Source organism: Capsella rubella, unplaced genomic scaffold, assembly GCF_000375325.1.
Source record: "Capsella rubella cultivar Monte Gargano unplaced genomic scaffold, Caprub1_0 scaffold_4, whole genome shotgun sequence".
NCBI lineage: Eukaryota > Viridiplantae > Streptophyta > Magnoliopsida > Brassicales > Brassicaceae > Capsella > Capsella rubella.
In genome coordinates this window covers 9527763-9547105 of record NW_006238920.1, presented here as the reverse complement: position 1 = coordinate 9547105, position 19343 = coordinate 9527763, and the positions used below count along the sequence as shown (strand labels likewise).

Below are 19343 nucleotides of genomic sequence, written 5' to 3'. Positions count from 1 at the left end.
TTTACATTTTTAGTCTTTTGGACACAAAATATAGAAAACATAAGTTGATGTATTTTCATAATTTTAACATTTAAATAATAAACTGGCATGAGGACAAAAATTGTGAGAGAACCCTTACGTCTCAAAAAAAAAAAGAAAAAAAGGAAAAAAGAAAAAACCCTAACGTCTCCTATTATTTTTCGATTCTCGCCGTCTTTCAACAGAGTCTGCTGCTTCTCTCTATTCTTCATCTTCAAGAAGAAAATTATCTCCGGAGACTTTATAAAGGGTTTCGCGGAGTGAGGCCTGAGCTGGGGCGGAGGTACGGTGAACCGAAAAAGCTAATTTCATTACTCATCTTTGTTTGTGTTCCCTCACCGTTTCATTTTGTGTATTTATGCTAGTTTTCTCTTGTAAAAGCTTGTAATCAGTGGAGATTTTTATTAAGGGTTGAAACCTTTCTGTAGTCTTTTGGGTTATATCGATTGTGGTAGCTCGACTTTTCCCTTTTCTCGCCTCTGCTAGATAAGTTTTAGTTTGGATTCTAGTAAGCTTAATTGAGTGTTTTATGGTACCTTGTTTGTAAGGTTAGAGATTTATGAATACTTCTCTTTTCCATCAGGAAAGTTCCGCACTTTTGGCCAACTTGAAGTAGCAGCACTGTTTACACAAAGTTCGCAGAGGATGGGGGCAGTGGAGCTTCTAAATGATTCCTCGAGCCTATATACAGAGGACTATGTGGGTAACGTTGATTTATCTGACATGGGTCTGGTGCAGACCTTGAGAAAGGCCCTTACGTCTGTCAAAACTGTGAGTGTTGTACAAGCCTTGCTTCTTTCCTCTGCTTATGTGTTTTGCATATATATATATGTTGATGCTATATTGTGTTATGCTTCTTGATATTAGTTTATTATTTCCTTTGCTAATGCCAGGGGGACTCAGACCTTTACCATCAGATTGTTGAAATTATGAACAGGGACATGAAAGAATTTCATGCTGATCCTGATGCAGTGGCACAGCTTGAGGTGTGGTCTATTCTTTGTATGTCAATCAAATCTCTTTGTCTTTTTTTCTGTTTGCTAAAGTGTTTTCATTTTTCAATCAACTTGTAGACAGTCTTGAAGGCTCTATCAGGCTCTGTATCTTGCATAGATATCGCTCACCATTCTAAGCTTCTTTCTGCGGTAAGTTTCAGTTCGAGCTAACATTTGCTTTCAGTTTTACTAGTTTAAGATGGATCCTCCCACCTCTTACCCTGGATTTCATCCCTATTGTCATGTCTAGCTTTTTGGAATGAAATTGTGGGACTACAGACCTAATGTCATGGATGCATTGGTGAACCTAGTCATATCACTGGTAAACAACTTACCTTCTGCCTATTGTTATTAATTTAAATGAGGGGGGAGACAATTTATGTTTTGCCTTTTTTTCATCACAGGCTATCTCTAGTGGAAAGTATCTGGACTCTTGTCTTAATATGCTCATTTGCAATTTCCTTCCACCTCATTGGGTAATAAGAAATCTTTCGAACCCTCGTGTACTAAACAAGAAGATAGAAGTTCTTTCTCGGGTGCATGCAGCGCTTCTGAAAATCTCTATTTTGGTTCCTCTTACTCCCTCAAGATTAATGCCAATGCTCTCCCAGAACATGCCCAAAATATACAAAAAGGACCATGTGAGTCTTTCTTTTTGGTAAATTTTGGACAATGCAGTCGCAAACTCATATTGGTGATAAACTCAAAAGAAATTTTCTTACCTGTCTTGCAGTTGATAGTGGTGTATGTGGAGAACTTATTAAAGTTGGAGAATAGCTCAATTGGACGAGTTGGTGGCAGCATGATTCTTGATGTGGTGGTGGAGAGACTGCGAGATTTGGATGTAAGTAGACAGAATATGTTTACACAGTTGAGGTCAGTAAGTAATGTGGTATTGGTGACTGAATGATATGCTTGTGTATCCCTGTAGTTAGAGATTGGATGGGATGATATTCCACAAGATGACTCTAGTAGAGGAATGTTTGATATGGAACTTGAAGATGCAGTTGAAGGCACCATCAATGAAGGAGATGAGGTAGACTTAATGTTTGATTTGACTATTTTGTGTTTTCTTTTGGTTTTTAAAAGTTTGAACAAGTTAGTAGGAACGTTCGTTTTGCTGGAATTGTTAGTAGGAACATTCGTTTGAACGAGTTTGGACTTGATTATCTATTGCAGCTTCCTGCGAGACCTCTAAATCAGTATAAATCAGGTGGAAGTATTGCCTCTGAGTTGTTGGACAAATTGATGGTCATAGCTTTTGAGCATCTTGAATCCTGTCAAAATGATGGTCGGTTGGATCAGGTATGGCACCAAATAGAACCTCATATAAATATCTATACTTTCCTCAGTGGACTCACAAATCTTCTTAGCGGTTCTGATTTTTTGTAATGATTTTGGCGTAGGTGTTTGAAAATCTCTTCAAGTCATTTGAAAACTTCATTCTGGACACATACAAATCAAAATTCTCCCAGGTAGGCCACATAATTATCTTATTTTGCATATTTCTGGACATCATTCTTCTAGACTCTAGCAAGGTCGACATGAGATGTCTCTGTTTAGACTCACTTTCAATATCATCTGCAGTTTCTGATGTTCTATGCCTGCTCACTGGATCCTGAAAATTGTGGTGTGAAATTTGCAAGTAAGCTGGTGGACATTTTTCTCTTCAACAAGTCTCCAGCTACTAGGCAAGTATCACTTCATTTTCATGGTCGAAATTTTCTCATTCGCTTCATTATATGTTTTCTTATTGTTCTAATCACACAACTTGGTTGTGCTTTTTGTTTCTCCCCATCAACAGAATGAGTGCCGTGGATTATCTTGCTAGCTTCTTGGCTCGCGGAAAGTTTCTACCTGTTTCCTTTGTGGCTAACATGTTGAAAAGGTGGAAGGGATTTCTTCAAAATGTTACCTCAAACATAATCATTTGATCAGATTGAAGCTTCAGTTTGTTGTAACTTGTAACATTAATTTTGTTTGTGTCTAAAATTTAGGTTGATAGACGAGTGTGTGGGTTACTGCAGAACTTGCAATGATGATATTAGGCCTGAAGTACATCCGATTTTCTTCTCGGGATGCCAGGTATATAGCTTTCAAGCCCAAGCTCCTCCTGTCACAAAATTCTACAATTATCATGTTGCTAATTCATTCTCGAAAATATATGTTTTGATTTATTTTCTGATCTGTCCTATAAAGTTTCGAGTTTCATTCAAATTATGGTTACAGTTGTTTAAACTGGCGTTTGAATCTGTTGTGTGACCACAGGCAATCATGTATGTGCTCTGTTTCCGTATGAAGTCTATCCTGGATGTTCCTCGCTTATGGTCCCAGCTTACACCATTGGAGTCAATTTTAATGCACAAACTAGACCCATTAAGGGTGAGTTATTTATTCGTCACATAAGCTTAACTGTTATGTGACAGTGATCCAGTGTATCAAATGCATGATAAGTGAATTCTGTTTTGGGACTAGGTATGCCTTCCATCGGTAGTTGCGGAGTTCCTTAAACAAGCTAAAGCAGGTGGTCTGTTCATCGTCTCTGACTCGTTCATTTTCGATAACCGACTTGAATCAGAGCTTTCCAGTGCTTTTGGCGGGGTTAATAGGCTTGATACATTCTTCCCTTTTGACCCTTGCTTGCTCAAATCCTCAAACAGGTTTGTCACTATCCAAAAACTATTGCACTGATAGTCTGTTGCAAGAATCTTAAATGAAGGTTAATGTTCTTGACCTGAACTCTGTATCTGCATCTTCTTGGGTGATGTTGTAGCTTTATCTCCCCGAATTTCATCTACTGGTCAATGGTGAAGGCGACGTATGACGAAGATGAAGAAGATGAGTATGATGCTGAGGTAATCGTGAATGGAGACGAGGACAGTGACGAAGGGGAGGAGGGTGACATTGATTATGCCATGAACAAGATGTCCATAACCCCTAAGCACTCTTTCAAGAATCAGATGGAAAAAGACAGGCTTTTAAGAATGCCTTCCAGAATCAGACCCTCCACAAGTCCTGAATCCTTGTGATTTTCAATATACTACAATTTTGTAGCAATATGTAACAGTGATCGCCTCATAACTTATTATTGTGTGAAACAATGTCTTTTTTCTTTCAATAACTACTGATGTTGTGATGGGTTCACTTAAAGAAAGATAAGAAGATACTTAAATTATCTAATTGATGAACTGAAGGAAAGAAACAACAACACAAGAGATATCATCTATACTTCCTCTAGCCAATGCTTCATCAATTAGCCTTTTGGCAACTTCCTCTGCATTCCATCTCTTTTTGATTTGATCCCAAACCTCTTCATTCGACATCACCTGATGGAGAAAACCAATCAAGATTTAGTCCAATATTTGGGTCAAAATCACTACACACATATTCTTATTCTTGTGAGATTAAAACCTTCCAAAGTCCATCACTAGCCAAGATCAAGAACTTCGTGTCATCATGTATCTCAACAATCTCTACATTTGGTCTCACGCTTATATGCTCTTTAAGTCTTCCGTCTCCAAACGCACGCGTCATTGCTAGTTGGCCATCCACTCTGGGAACATTGCCTAATCATTATAAAGAACATAGTTGATCATTGGTACTTAATCACTGTTTGAATCTTTTCGTTTCAACTAGGATACAAAAAGAAGGGACCTGGCTTTTGGTTGACGAAGCCGCCTCTGCTCTCGACGAGGTCTCTCTCCTTATCAGGTTCGTGATCAACCGTAATTTGTTTCACTACATCACTTTCACGACACAAGATTGCTCTTGAATCTCCAACGTTTGCAACCACAAGTTTCTTCCCATCAATCACTATAGCCGTCACAGCCGTGGAGCCACCTCGTGGACCTACCACATTATGGAGAATGTAGTCGTCCGTAGACTTATACGCTCTCTTGATTGCCTTCTTCGGGTTTCTCCAAAAATCCGGCTTCAAAGAACAACAACAACCACAACCACAATATCAGAGTCTATAAATTCTGTGAGAAATGTTGGAAATAAGTGAGTATCTGTTTTTAAAACCTGACTCAAGATGTTATCAAATAGATGGTTCTGCAAATAATCAGCAACATCAGGGCCTGAGTGGCCATCAAATATAGCGTATAACCCAAGATTGTGGCCTTTAACGGTTTTGGTATCAGCTACGATGTAGTCTTCCATGCTATGACCCATTTGGCCTTTCACAAGATGGTATCCATGATCAAACTCACGTCTACAATACCTTCCATTTCCCTCATCATCGTCATCATTTTCATCAACATCGTGATCATCATCTTCAGCATCAATAACGACAACATCATCGTGAGGTGTTTCTTCTTCTACACCTAAGTGATCTTTTTTTTCCTGGTTCTATATATACAAGTAAAAAAACCTTTCACCAAGTCAAAGATCATAGATTGACAAATCAAAAATGATGACAAGACGTGGTACCTTGAGTTTCACAGCATCCTTGAGATCTTTAGTAGCTGATTTGCACTTCTGGCCGGTAAAATGGAGAGTTTTACAACTAATACCATAAGTTATTACGTAAAAGAACTTCACTAGCTAATATTTCATGGTGCAAATCAATCATTGACTACCTTTACTGCATGCACAAGTATTTCCTCGGGACTGTGAGTTGAGTTCTGCAAGTATGTATCAAGAACTAAATTACGAACTAACGCCAATAAACTTGAAAGACACGAAAAGTCAAGAGACAAAATACATAACCTCCATGGTCTTCTTCATTATATTGCCTGGATATGAGTTTTTTTCTTTGTGCTGTCTTAAACGAAGAGCTAAGAAGAAGAAGAATCATAATATGTTGAAGCTTTAAATAGTTAGTATCGCAAGCTTGTTGGAGCGGTGCTATGATGCTGACATCGACACGTCAGCTCCACAAATCACGCCTTCAATATGCCAACAGATGTCTGCGGCCGCAACCCAAGTCTAGGAGACTTTGGGAGAGTAATTTGGTTTATAAACCTTACGTTTGTTGCATGAAAACATAAACCATCAAGACCAAAATAATCAGGGCTACAAGCCTAAAAGCTCATCTTCTTTTACAAAACAGAAACGGCCACAAGTTTAATTACTCAGATTTCATTTCTTGTAAGTTCAATATGTTTCGATCATAAGATGTTATTTCTCACGTATGTAATCCTACTGTATTCTAAGATTAAAAAAGATCCATTGATCTAACATCACATTTGTTCAAGTGATGACAGTACATTACTACATTATCAAACCCTAGCTAGTGAACAAAACTAAACATCAACAACATCAAATACGCCTGAGAGATCTGTACAAAAGGAACAGAAATAAACTAGTGTGGAAGAGATCCAACTTCTCAATTCAATGGTCTCTTTGATTCTCCGCTAAGTTCTCTTCGGACGAGCTTCAAGATCTCAATGATCTGCACAGTCACAAGTATAGTCTGATCATCAAACATAAAGCTTAAATGGAAAAGGATAAAATATGTGTGTGAGATAGAGTGCTTACGCCAGGGTAATGCTTTAGAATTGGAGAGTAATGATCAAGAGCGATATATATTTTCTCAAGAAGATCCAAAAGAGTTTCAACCTCATCTCCTAGAAGATCAACCTGTGATCAACAACCATACACACATAATTTTTAAATCCAATAACATTCTCTCCTACTACTAAATACGGTCTGAACACAATTTGCAGACACTCTACTGCACGTAGTGTAACAGTTTTGCAGAGGATAAAAATTCATTTAATGGATCGTGTGATAGTGCAATCATACCTCAGCCTCAGCCTTCTGGAGGTCACAACACTTCTTCTCCAGCCGCTGCTTGTACGACGATGCTTTCCCCTGGACTTCATTGATTTGATGTGACAGATCACTCAGTTGACTCTGCATATTTTTTAACCTATGTCCCAAAAAAGTTCTCATAAGATTAGTATCTGCATGCTGTTGAACCAAGGGATAAAGTGCTTGTTGTCTAAAGGTAAAGAAAGCAAATAGAGGTAAATGGTACCTAAAATTAGTTTTTTGCGTCTTTTCAGCAATCAAACCCTCTAAAATGTCGAACCCTTTTATCAATTTGCGAGGAACTACCAAGTCCAAAGACAAAAGTTGCTTCTCTAGTGTCTCTTTCTCAGCTTTTGTAGCTGATAACTTCTCCTCGGTTTTGCTTTTCTCATATTTGATTTCCTTCAAACTCTCTCTTGCTAATTCTAACTCTTCTCTCAAATTGGATATCTTCGTCTCATAAACTTCTACTTTCTCTAACTCGACAACTCTCAGTGCTTTGTTTTTATCCTGAATTTCTGTTTGCTGCTGTTCTATCTGAGATTGCAGAGAGTTAATCTGTTGAGAAACTAACTCAAATTTATTTATCTCTGTAGCCAAGTTATTCTCAGCTGTTTGGACAAAATTATCCTTCTCCTTGACAAGACACTCCAGCCTATGAATCTCCTCTATCAGTTTTTCTTTGCCAGCCATCTCCGATCTCAGAGTTGCTTCTTTTTCTGTTACATACATGTTCAACTCTACGATTTTCTTATGAGCTTCCTTCAAGGCTTCTTTGTATATGACTGAACAACACTCTTCCATCATGACGGACTCGACACAAGAGTCTTCAAATTCGTCGTTGCTTTCACGGGCTTCTTTACTCGCAAGATCTTCAAGTATCAACTCATATGCTTTTCTCAACATACTATGCTCTAAATCAGTCTCCTGTTTTGCATATTTAATCTGGCTCAATAACTCTGTCACATAACACCCATAAACATCTTCGCAGATAAAAGTTTCAACACGAGAATCCACAACATCTGATTCGAGCTTTTGTATCAACTCTTGATGATCAGCCTCAACCTGGGAAAGCTGTGACATCTTTTCAGCAGCGTCTGAAAGTGAATCTTTCAGTTGACGATTTTCCAGAAGAAGAGAATCAAGTCGGCACTTAAAATCAGCATCATTCTTGCCTTCAGACACCAGCTTTTCATCTTCCATCAAAATCTTATCCAATTTAGAGATGACAAATGGGATCTTCTTTTTCAGCGCCTCTAGCTCCTTATCCTTCCCAACAAAAGAAAAAGGACCCCTTTCCTTTAAATTCAAATACTTGCGCTTAAAGGTAAAACATTGCTCTGTCATATCTTGTATTTTATAATCATGGTCTCTCTTCATTTTATTCATCTCGGTCTTAAAGTGACTGATCAACTCATCATGTGACATATGTTTTAAAGTCTCACTATGCTCGGGTATTAAGCCAACAGAACTCTCTTCATGTTTACCATTTTCCCAAACTGAAGAAACTGAATTAAGGCTTCCCGACATCTTGCGGTGCAATTGCTCCACTCTTTTCCGGTCCCCTTCCTCCCCTGCATCGATGTCCCCATTTTCATGATCCAAAAATGTTTTACGAATCGCCTCTAGTTCCTGACGCAAACCCGTAATCTCTTTGATATTTCCAAGTATAACACTTCTGTTACCACCAAATTCAGCTTTTTGGTCCAACAGTTTCTGTTCATACTCATCCTTGAGACTCCGAACGAAACTAGTCACCACTGCAGTTTCAATTTCTTTTCTACAATCATGCTCCTGCTGCCATGAGGAAGGGAGTTCCATATCATTCCTCCGCTTCACCACAGTCTCTAGAATGCTCTTCAAGGAATCAAGCATTTTATCAACAGTTTTGGACCTGGTGTCATGCGTACTACTGTCTAAACCCAATTTCTTATCCACGGTGGCGCCTGATCCATTGATGTGAATAAACTCTCTCAAATTGGTGAGTTCTTGAACGAGCATCATCAACTGTTTTCTGGCTTCAGTTTTAAGACTGCTCAAAGATCCCTGAGCAAGCTCATCAGAATTGTCCAAACACGCTTTATCATGCATCAAAGGGGACTCATTATCTTCAGAACCCACATGGTACAGAAGCAATCTCTCCTTAATTCTAGACAACTCGAGGTCTTTCAGAGCTAACTTCTCAGCAGCCTCAGACTCAATAGCGGTAACCATTCCCCTAATAATGGAGTCGCTGACGGCTCGTGAGATAGTCAAACGATCATTAATATCCTCCCAGTAAGAATCAAGATCCTCAAGAAAATCAACATCCGGATTCTCATTCTCTTTAAGAAGACCGTCAATCTCAACTAGTGATGATGATAAACTGTCATCATGAAACTCCAAACTACCATTCTCAGCCATCACAACCTCTTCCTCCATAAAGGTTATTAATTTATCCCCACACCACTCTTTCTCACAATAGCCAGCCCTAAGAGAGGATTAACAGTTTCCTTTAGTAACAAATTCCCATATAAAAAAACAAAACTTTACAATACACTAAATCAGGAATGAACAAAATCTTGCTGGTTTCTTAATCAAGAACAATTCAATAAGAAACAGGAGGAACCCAGCAAATTAATTGAGATTACAAATCCTAAAGAAAGACAAAAACTTTACAAAACCCAAACGGAGCATAACCAAAGAAAGGGGAGAAGCAAACTTACAAGTAGCTGAATTTGTACCCAGATAGAGCTTAAGAAAAGTCCTTCGATTTCAACGGTTCTTGTAGCAGAGTTTTAGGGTTTCCGGAGAAAACGCATAGAAAATAAAAGGGAATAAAAGAGAAAGAGGCGCTTACTTACTTAACTTACACCTGAGAACGGAGCGGGAGACTCCGAGATTCTCGAGAACAAAGAGCTAACGCCAGCTCCCTTTACTCCACTTTACCAAAACACCCCTCTTTTTTTTGTCTTTTGTATTCATTACACTACTGTGTATGTATCTGTGGTTTTTTCTTTGGGTCAAACATAACATCTTTGTGTTTCTGCTTAACATTTTTGTTGACTAGTCTTAATTTTAATTTCATGCAAGATGTTCTCTCACATATACTGATAGATACAATCATATATATTAAAAGCCATTTCAATTGGGTCAAATTCAATTTTTATCATGGATTGTGTATGTTTTTCTGAGTTGTTTGTTCAACTTGGAATCAATCCATTAATGTATAAGTTTTATGAAATTTAAGCACATATTTATTCATTATAAAAAAAGTTAATGTGTTTGTAAAACTCAAAACTAGACAAACTGAAAGAATTTTGGTAAAGTCATGAGATCAGTCCATCTCATAATGAATGATTAAGGTTCTACCTAATTCATAATCATTGTAGTCCAATCCAACTAATCCAATAATTATATCATATAAATTATTTTACTAATCAAAGATCCAAGTTGAACCAATCCAGCGGTTTATATTTATAAGCTCTCTCTCTCTCTCTCTCTCTTTTTGAACTCTAAACCTTTTTTGGTCTATTCATTTTTGTATAGCTTTTATTCTTCTTTCAGTCAAGGTGTCCTTCTTTGAAAAAAAATGGATACTATTGTTTATAGACTATATGATTCATTAATTTTGGATTTCGGATGATAATTTAGTATTTCAAATCCGGATCCATATTTTTGGTAAGATATCTAAGATTTTTGTTTGACAAAATGGTTGATCTTGAACATTTTAAGATTTATATTGTAAGCTATAACATGAAGTGTTTCATTCCCACATGTTTCTAAACTAAAGAAGCATTGGAGAACGAACATGTGTTCAAGAAGCCTACATAGGACAAACAGTTCTCTGTTCTTGAGTCAACAACGATCTGTTTACTTCACAGTTCCCTCATCCTTCTTATCTTTATTTCTTATCCAGTTTTACGTATTTTGTCTCATCTCTCTACCTCTTTCTTTTTTCCTTTTTTTTTTGTTTGTTTGTTTTTATAGTATAAATTATAAAATCTAAGTTTTATATTCCTTTAAAATAAATAAATAATAACGTTAAAAAGAAAATGCCTTTGTCGACACACCAACATTCTGAGTTGAACAATCCTGATTGATAGAGGCTGATGATATACACAAGCAAACAAAAAGAACATTACCGAGTTATGTTATACAGTATAAAGTTTCCGAACAAACAACAATGAACAAGAATCCTGAAAACTCGCGGAATATGTTTTGGTTCCTGCCGAGCACTTGTTTGCTTATTAGTTATTACTCGATACGTGTTTGTATGAATCAGCGAAAACTTGATTTGAGTCTCTGTACCGAAGTCAAACCGATCTTATACTCACACCCGGTTTATTGTTAATGTCTCTCAATTTCAAACAAAACCAAAAAAAACGAATCGGAATCTTCGGTTTTCGATACCGACGCTTCTTTGATGACTCATAAGTGAAGGGGCAGACGGGCAGGAGCCGGGCCAGGCAAAACTAGTGGAGTCGAACAGATGAGAACATATTCGGGGCAGCTTTTCAGATCTGCCCGTCTTTACCTACAATCTCGATCGCTGTCTCGCCACTTGTCCTCCTTGTATTGCCTCCTCTTTTCCTATTGCACATCGCGTCGTTTTCTTACATTCACACCTTTGAGTTGTTGACCTTTCCAGCAGCCAGTGAGCGTGGGTGAGTGAAGTTTCTGGAGCTCTGAGACTATTCAAACGCAAAAACGTCACGATGTTTGTGAGTGTTCCAAGAAGGACGGTGTGAAGTGTAGAGGCTCTGACATGAAAACGACACGCAAGGTTCCTTTGGGTTTAGCCGTTTAGGCCTCTGTTCGTCATTTCGTCTTCTTCCTTGGTTTAGAACAAAAAAGTTGAGACCTTTTAACGATTTTCTCAAGGTAAGATCCACAGATTTGATTCAATCAGCTTAACATATATATTTTTTTTCTTTATATAACAAAAATTCAGGTAAATTCTTTTGTTCTGTTTCCCACCAGAGTTTTGAAATTTCTAGCTTTTGTACTGTATGTATCGTGTTTCCTGTAAAAATGCTTTTGCTGTGTATGTTTTGATTTGATATGATATCAGAGAGGCTAAAGATTGGTTTTTTCCTCTTCTGGGTTTGGTTTAGATTGTAGGGTTGCGATTTAATTGTGCTTGACATTCCCTGCAAATGACGGCAATCTTGTCTTATGATTTTGAGGTTGTTTTTTGTTATTGAATTCTGATTTCAAAAGTTTTGTGCTTTGTGTTGTTTCAGTTTGTTCCTCAGACTTGTTGCTAAGGATAGTCTCATGAATCATGACTTCCTCAGTCCATGAGCTCTCTGGTTTTTGTCTCTCTTTCTCTGACCATTTCTATCTTCTTTTGCTCTCTTTTAGTGTTTACCTTCCTAACTGATTCTTGGTTGGCCAGATAAGAATGATAGTACTGGGAAGCAAGAACGTTCAGATTCCCAAAGCCGACCACCGGCTCCTTCAGGACGAAGTTCGGAATCTGTTGATACAAACTCTGTCTACTCAGAGCCCATGGTAATTTCAAAAATTTGGAGAATAATCTTGATTTTTGATTTTGGTTTTCAGAAGTTTGGTTTAGCTAGCTTCATGATTCTCCATACCTTTGTAGTCCAAGTGTTTATATTGAGCATCTCTCTTTTCGATGTGACAAGCATTGGTTTTTGAAACTTACAATGACAAAATCTCGATTTTTGCTTGAGCCACTTCAAGCATGAAGGTTTTCACTTTTTTCTTCCCGTGATTATCACATTTCTGTAAATTTTAGACTTAGTTGGAATGTTAACTTTGAAAACCAGACTTGAGATAGTAATGATTCAATGAATGCTACGCTTTTCATTATCTTCTAGTTGAGAATTGAGATGCTATGGTTATTCATTTTTGTGTGTGTGCTGGTGTTGAAGGCACATGGGCTCTACCCGTATCCAGATCCTTACTACAGAAGTGTCTTTGCACAGCAAGCCTATCTTCCACATCCCTATCCTGGGGTATGTATTATTACTCAGTCTCCATGTCCCGGTTCTTCATATTGAAAGTTGCTTTTGTTAAATTTAAAAAGGTTTTTTTGCAGGTCCAATTGCAGTTAATGGGAATGCAGCAACCAGGAGTTCCATTGCAATGTGATGCAGTCGAGGAACCAGTTTTTGTTAACGCAAAGCAATACCATGGTATACTCAGGCGCAGGCAATCCCGCGCAAAACTTGAGGCACGAGAAAGAGCCATCAAGTCAAAGAAGGTGAACTCCCGGCATGTTGAACTGTAATTTGTTTAGTTTACTCCTTTCTGACATGTTTTAATTTCTTGTTTTCAGCCGTACATGCATGAATCCCGTCATTTACATGCTATAAGACGGCCTAGAGGATGTGGTGGGCGGTTTCTCAATGCAAAGAAGAAAAATGGAGACCATAAAGAGGAGGAGGAGGAGGAAACCTCTGATGAGAACACTTCAGAAGCAAGTTCCAGCCTCCGGTCTGAGAAATTAGCCATGGCTGCTTCTGCTCCTAATGGTAGATCTTGAGCAAGGTTCTTACTGGACAACCAAGTTTAGTCTCTGTTTTGGGTGGATATTTGTCTCAGAGGATCATCATATTTAGTGTTTTGGACATCTCTGTGTATAGGTCATTGTTAGGGTTACTTTTGGTTTAGTGATTAGAAATAAAACTGAGCAAAGAAATGAAGTGTGATTGAAAGTATTGTTGTACCAAAAAAATATATTCTTTGCATATGAATGAACTCATGTTTTGGAAAGTAAACTAATGTTCTTAGCTTTGTTAGCTATGATTTTGATGATCAAATTTACAGTCAAAATTGTGTTATTGTGTATATGTTCTTTTTTTTATTGGGCATGTGAAATTCATTCTACATTTTTGGCATGTGACATTGTGATTTATGAGATGAGCAAAGTATTTTCCCAAACTCATAAATAAAATTGTGGTCTATCACTGTTTCACTACTATGCTCACTTTCAAAGTTTCTCTAATTAATTAACACATTGCAATGTACGACCATGACATACATAACTTTTACTCACAGACGTACATTCGTTTTAGACTAATACTGATAGTATTCCATAACTTAGTTTGGATTCTAGGTTTTTAAGATTATAGTATTGGTTAGATATGTTCGGATAAAATTTGGAATAAAATACTTATAATTAGTTTGCACTTTTTAATGCACTAAGCATAATCATTTCAATCCCAGACAATTTATATATCTGAAGTCATGTTTTGTTCTCTTGCGCCTTTTCTATTAATTTAACAAGGTTCCATAAAAGCATTGCTTTGATTTTCAGACAGCTTCTGGCTGAAGGTTTTTGGTTGTTGGCTTATTGCGCTTTAGCTTCTCTCCTCTTTGGAGTTTAGAAGTTGATGTGAATTTTCCCAATACTTTTTGAAACATAGTACCTCTTAAACAAGAAACCAAAGTATGTATAATTTATAAATGATGACTGACACATGCATGTGTTTCCTTCTCTAGGTAGCCTCTATATGAAGGAACTAATTTGACTGACTTGTATACCATACAAATATACAATATGACGTTCTCATAACTTGAAACATGTACACAGAAAACCAAATTTTCTCATTAATCATGTCAAAGGCACATGAGACGTTTTCTTCCGAGCAAAATATCAAGATATGACACTAATGTGAAAGGTTGAAAGAATTATGTAAAATGATTAGAAAAATGTATAACAAAATATTTTTGGAAAATAGAAAAAAATGTATAGTTCATGATATGCGTGGGGTGTGTGAAGATGTACGTATAACTCAAATCATATAATAGGGAATGATTTTGCAGGAAAGTTTTAATGGAAAAGAGAGTATATATATATAGGGAATATATATATAGAATAACGCATTTCATCATCTTCTTCTTTAATGTGGGTTTGTATAGTGTGGGATTAACATATGAAAGGTCTACTACATTCCTTTAGCTATATAGGCCATGCACTTCCCTTTTCCATCAAGCCGCCACTATTTCAAACTATTTATTTTTGAAGCACTCATTCAAACTATTTTATTGGCATATCGATCTTCTGTTATATTGATGATCAACAATAAACAGAAAAAGTTGCACTTAGAAGTCTGATTCTGATATATAAGATGACATCTCTGATTCTGACTATATCACAAATGTTTATGTAGATCGATCCCATTATATTTCATCTTTCTTGATAAAATGTCACAAGGTGCAACTTTATCTTTCTTGATAGAATGTCACAGGTACATGTACATCTTAATATTGAACTTCGATTTCTTGCCATAGATTATGTTAATAATGTAGAGGTTTCTCAATTATGTGATCATCTTCTTAAGGATTCTTCAAATATATCAAACTCGATGTTGTCATTATGACGTAATCGAACAAAATTGTATATTTGTGGAACTAACTGTCTTTTATATATAAGCTCAATGGTTAACCTCATGGCGAGTGATAGCCACAAACTTTAATCCCACTCATAATTATTAAATAATGTTATATGATAGAAGAAACAATATATGCATGAGCAGCCTATCAAACTTGGAGCCTTTCTTTCTATCCATGCTTGACTTTACACCTCTATCATGCCCATGCATGGGTCCCTTTCTCCACCTCTCTCTCTTTTTTTTTTTGATATCTCTCTTTCCTTAACACAAATAGAAACAAGAGATGTGAGATTGAAGCAAAGCAAGAAGAAGACAATTGTGACAAAACATAGGGCTTTTTTCATTTGACTTTCATTTCGTTCCAAATAGTGGAATAAAAAAGACACTTGTGCTTTTCCTTTCCATTGAGTATGTGATTTCAATATCATTGCTGCATCGATTTCCCATTTATGAGAGTAATCCCATGTTTTGTTTTTGGTTTAATAACTTTGTAATTTATATATACGTAGTTTGGTTAATCATAGCTATTAGCCTATTATGAATCCTTTCTTGTCGTATATTGTATTACAGATTACATAACAAGACTTGAAACTAGCTGAATAAGTAAGTTATTCGTATGTTGTAATCTGTATGTAGTAAACGTTTTTTTTTTCTTTTTCTAGTTGGAGGAGATTCCTAGTCTTCATTAAGCCAAAGATTGTAACTTGCCGATCCTTGTAAAATAATTGTAGTCATTGTAGAGAAGATATGTTTTAGGAAACAGATCTCTGATTTCAACTGAAATCTAACTAATGATATATTGTGTTGGTAATACTATGTATAATGATTAGATTTAATGATGGTACGATCCTCCTAACTTTCATATATATATATATTGCATCAGTGATATCTGATAAGTGATAACTGTATACTATACTATTTTAGATGAAAATTTTGGTACAAATGTAGGGTTGTGAAATAAGTTTCAGTTCAACTGAACTAATTAGTTTGACTCCAAATTAGATATTACACTGCACTCATTTGTGTATAGCTCAACTTATTCAGATATGTATATTACAACACTTCTGCATGTATATATTATCTTTCACCCTGATTGGATTAAACTAGGGCATACCTTTATAAACATACAACTTTATAAGTCACATATGAAACCGGATTCATACTGATATATGCATGCTATCGTAGATCTATTATGGAGCTCCGAAAAGGAAATATACAAATGGTGGAAAATGACACCAACAGAAAAGAAGAAGAAGAGAGGAAAAAAAAAAACATTGGAAATTTGGGAAAGGAAGCAATGTAGTGTGCGACATAGGAACAAGAGTGAGTGGACTTGGCCCAGTGGGGTACTCTCTTTGCTCCATGCCTCTTGCTAAAAATATAAAGTTGGCACAACAAAGAAATATATATGTATAGACAAAGCCAATTATTATTTTGTAAAGATATAGATATTGTCAAATTAAAAGGTTTGACATTCTTTTTTTTTTTTTTGCTTCAGCAACCACAAACTCTCTATTTATACTTTAGTATTTCCTTATTATGAAAGCATCCAAAGCCTTTTAGAAAAGAGCACTCTGCATAATGTATAATGCGTTTATGTGTGTAGTATACCTTCCCTTCCTTTAATAAGAGGGTTTTGGGCAGAGTAAACAGGGAACAGTCAAAATACTCATTGATTATAGTAGTATAAATGTAGGGTTGTGAAATAAGTTTCAGTTCAAAATGTAGTAGTTATAGATTAATCATCCCTAGGTTGAGAGACTAATTGAGAGCATATATAATTATATATCCACCACAACTATTCGAATAGTACATTTATAAAAGCAAAAAAATATTAAAATGTCCTCCAAAGCTAGAGAAAGAACCATTCGGGGTAATTCTATGTACACATATATTAATCCATAAATCATAAAGATCTTCTTGACTGTAAGGAAACTCAAAAACTCACAAACTGAAAAAAAAGCTCAGAAACTCAAAAGAAGAATACAAATGTTTTTGAGTGGCGCGAGAAGAAACCTCGTAATATAATAGGAGTGTAGTTAATTGATGAGTGGTGTTTTATGAAAAGAATAACAAAAAAAAAAAAAAAAGAATTTATTTTGCGTGTATTCGATGGAGAAAAGCAGTAGTATATAAAAAATGGGTATCCTAAAGATAGATATAGCATGAAAGACTAGTAGTAGTAGTAGTAGTAGTATAGAAGAAGAGAAGCGAGTAAAGCAAAGCAAAGCAAAGGGCATAGGGGAGGGGGGAGGCTACGTGGGAGGTATCTATCTGCCAATGTAGGAAATCGAAGCGCATGCACAAAGTTGGACTCATGATGAGACTTCACATGACCCTCTCCTCTCGCACCCACCACCCTAACCCTATCTCCCTCCCTTCATTTATTCCTCTTGATCTCTCCATGTCTACGTATAAATTTACTCTTGTATTTGTTTGTTTGTTTCTTTTCTCCTAAACCCCCGTATATATATATATATATGTATAAGACAGACCCACCACGTAGACCGTATTTATTTATTTGTTGTATAAGAAGTTATAGCCGTTTGTCCGAACATTGATTTTGTACAACTCTTTGCAGAGAACCCCATTAACAACATATTGTACTTACCAATGCCAACCCTTGTCTCCTCTTCTCCCTTGTTTATGTCTTTCTTTCTACAATCAGTATTGTGCTAAGTACTCATTAATATTCGAGGCGAGACTAATTAAGCCATAGCCAAGTTTGATTAACAGTTATTTTTTTCTTCTTTTCTATAAAATAAAGTTTTTCTCAAGACACACAAAAAAGTCTTAATCTAAGGCATTTTTTGGCCAGAATTTATATCTTTATGAAAAATAAAGGCCTCCCCCTTCACGCTTCTCACATTTCCAACACACACAATTTTCCTCATGCATGGCATCATCATCATCATCATCAAGTATCTCATCAACCTAATGCATACAAAGATGTACTTACGTACGTACATACACACACATATGAATCATGATGATGATACATGGAACATAACATCATCTGAGCATCACCATCATGATGCTCATCAGAGACAGACACAGTAGTAGAGAAGATGAAAGAGGAGAGAGAATCAAACTTATGTTATGTCCTTCTCACAGAGTGCTAAAGACAACACCTTTCTTTTCTTTTTTTAATTTCCTCAACTTAGCAAAATACCCATTTCGTCAAATATCCGTTTCTTCTGACAACTATTTCATATACTCCACCAATTAGAAAAAAATTGATAATAATTTTTCTGTAAAAAGTTAAAAAACAAATATTGGCCTGTTTCTCTCTGCCTCCATATTAAGTTAGTTATTTTATAAAAAATATATATATTAATTATGATTACTGTTCTTGGTAGAGTAAAATTTAATTTAATTTAATTTAATTTTTTTTTTTTTGAACACCGAGTAAAATTTAATTAAAAAGGAAAAACAGAAGGGTTTTGCAGAGAGACTGTTTTGCGTGTGTTGGCTTTTTCCTCCTTTATTGTCTTGTCTTTCCCCTTTTTTTTATCCTCCTTCCTGCTACACCTTTTTAAAAAAATTTACTACTTCTCTCCTAATTACTTTTTTTTTAAATTTTATACAAACAAAACAAAGATATTTAAAACTTAACAATTTATAACCATTATAAAATTAATATTTACTGTATAATCTATATTAACATTTTTGAAGTACCTTTTGTGTTATACCTTTTATTTTGTTATATTTGCATAATTAAACCTTTGCTATTTGAATAAATAATAACATTTTAAGCTAAATTATATAATTAAATCATCATTAAATTGCAAAACTAGAAATTAATATCCTTTACATTTAACAAAATTTCCTAAAATATCTTCCTAATAAATCAAATATTTCTCCAATATCTTTATATCATCTTATTTGTTTTTAAATTTCTATTATTACATAAAATTATGGATGGTAAATGTTTTTTTTTTTTTTTGCATATGTTGCAATTTGAATTTTTGAAAACGGACGTATATTACTCAAACGATACAAAAATGTATGTACAAAAAAATTATTGATAATTGTGTAGCACGGGTTATGTGATGGAGCGGGTTATCATTTACATAATTATGATTATATATATATTTTTACGGGTTGTTTACTATAGTAAAACTCACAAAATATTTTAATCTAAAATTAGACTATTTAAACGAAAGATGTTTTGTCAACACTATTTCATTATTTTGAATATTAGACTTATTTAGTTAAGTTGATC

General features: G+C 35.7%; 4 protein-coding genes across 6 annotated transcripts; 2 read left to right on the top strand and 2 right to left on the bottom strand.

Moving 5' to 3' along the window:
• The first annotated feature begins 172 nt into the window (after positions 1-172).
• Positions 173-4157, top strand: LOC17888222 (RNA polymerase I-specific transcription initiation factor RRN3). The gene is made up of 16 exons (XM_023784397.1): positions 173-301; positions 602-789; positions 912-1004; positions 1092-1163; positions 1264-1335; positions 1418-1654; positions 1747-1857; positions 1945-2049; positions 2193-2318; positions 2420-2488; positions 2601-2704; positions 2818-2901; positions 3011-3098; positions 3282-3395; positions 3489-3673; positions 3787-4157. The coding sequence occupies exons 2-16, from the start codon at positions 664-666 to the stop codon at positions 4040-4042; spliced, it is 1842 nt and encodes a 613-aa protein (XP_023640165.1). The 5' UTR covers positions 173-301; positions 602-663; the 3' UTR covers positions 4043-4157.
• Positions 4158-4189: 32 nt separating this feature from the next.
• LOC17890100 (probable protein phosphatase 2C 28) lies at positions 4190-5741 on the bottom strand. The gene is made up of 7 exons (XM_006295859.2): positions 5724-5741; positions 5594-5638; positions 5445-5492; positions 5037-5357; positions 4668-4944; positions 4425-4579; positions 4190-4339 (listed from the first exon to the last, which is right to left on the bottom strand). Exons 1-7 carry the CDS (start codon positions 5739-5741, stop codon positions 4190-4192), a joined length of 1014 nt encoding a protein of 337 aa, XP_006295921.2.
• A 336-nt stretch (positions 5742-6077) lies between these two features.
• On the bottom strand, positions 6078-9683 carry LOC17888205 (WPP domain-associated protein). Its single transcript, XM_006293623.2, has 5 exons — positions 9476-9683; positions 6997-9240; positions 6762-6888; positions 6495-6596; positions 6078-6408 (listed from the first exon to the last, which is right to left on the bottom strand). The coding sequence occupies exons 2-5, from the start codon at positions 9189-9191 to the stop codon at positions 6343-6345; spliced, it is 2490 nt and encodes an 829-aa protein (XP_006293685.1). The 5' UTR covers positions 9192-9240; positions 9476-9683; the 3' UTR covers positions 6078-6342.
• A 1798-nt stretch (positions 9684-11481) lies between these two features.
• Positions 11482-13564, top strand: LOC17888321 (nuclear transcription factor Y subunit A-4). 3 transcript variants are annotated; one of them, XM_006294960.2, is made up of 6 exons: positions 11482-11633; positions 11996-12064; positions 12151-12266; positions 12653-12736; positions 12820-12984; positions 13060-13564. In XM_006294960.2, the coding sequence occupies exons 2-6, from the start codon at positions 12037-12039 to the stop codon at positions 13264-13266; spliced, it is 600 nt and encodes a 199-aa protein (XP_006295022.1). In that variant the 5' UTR covers positions 11482-11633; positions 11996-12036; the 3' UTR covers positions 13267-13564. The 3 variants fall into 3 exon arrangements, with proteins under 3 accessions (XP_006295022.1, XP_006295021.1, XP_023639853.1); XM_006294959.2 differs by lacking the exon at positions 11482-11633 and adding an exon at positions 11641-11703; XM_023784085.1 differs by lacking the exon at positions 11482-11633 and adding an exon at positions 11742-11759.
• The last annotated feature ends 5779 nt before the right edge of the window (positions 13565-19343 follow it).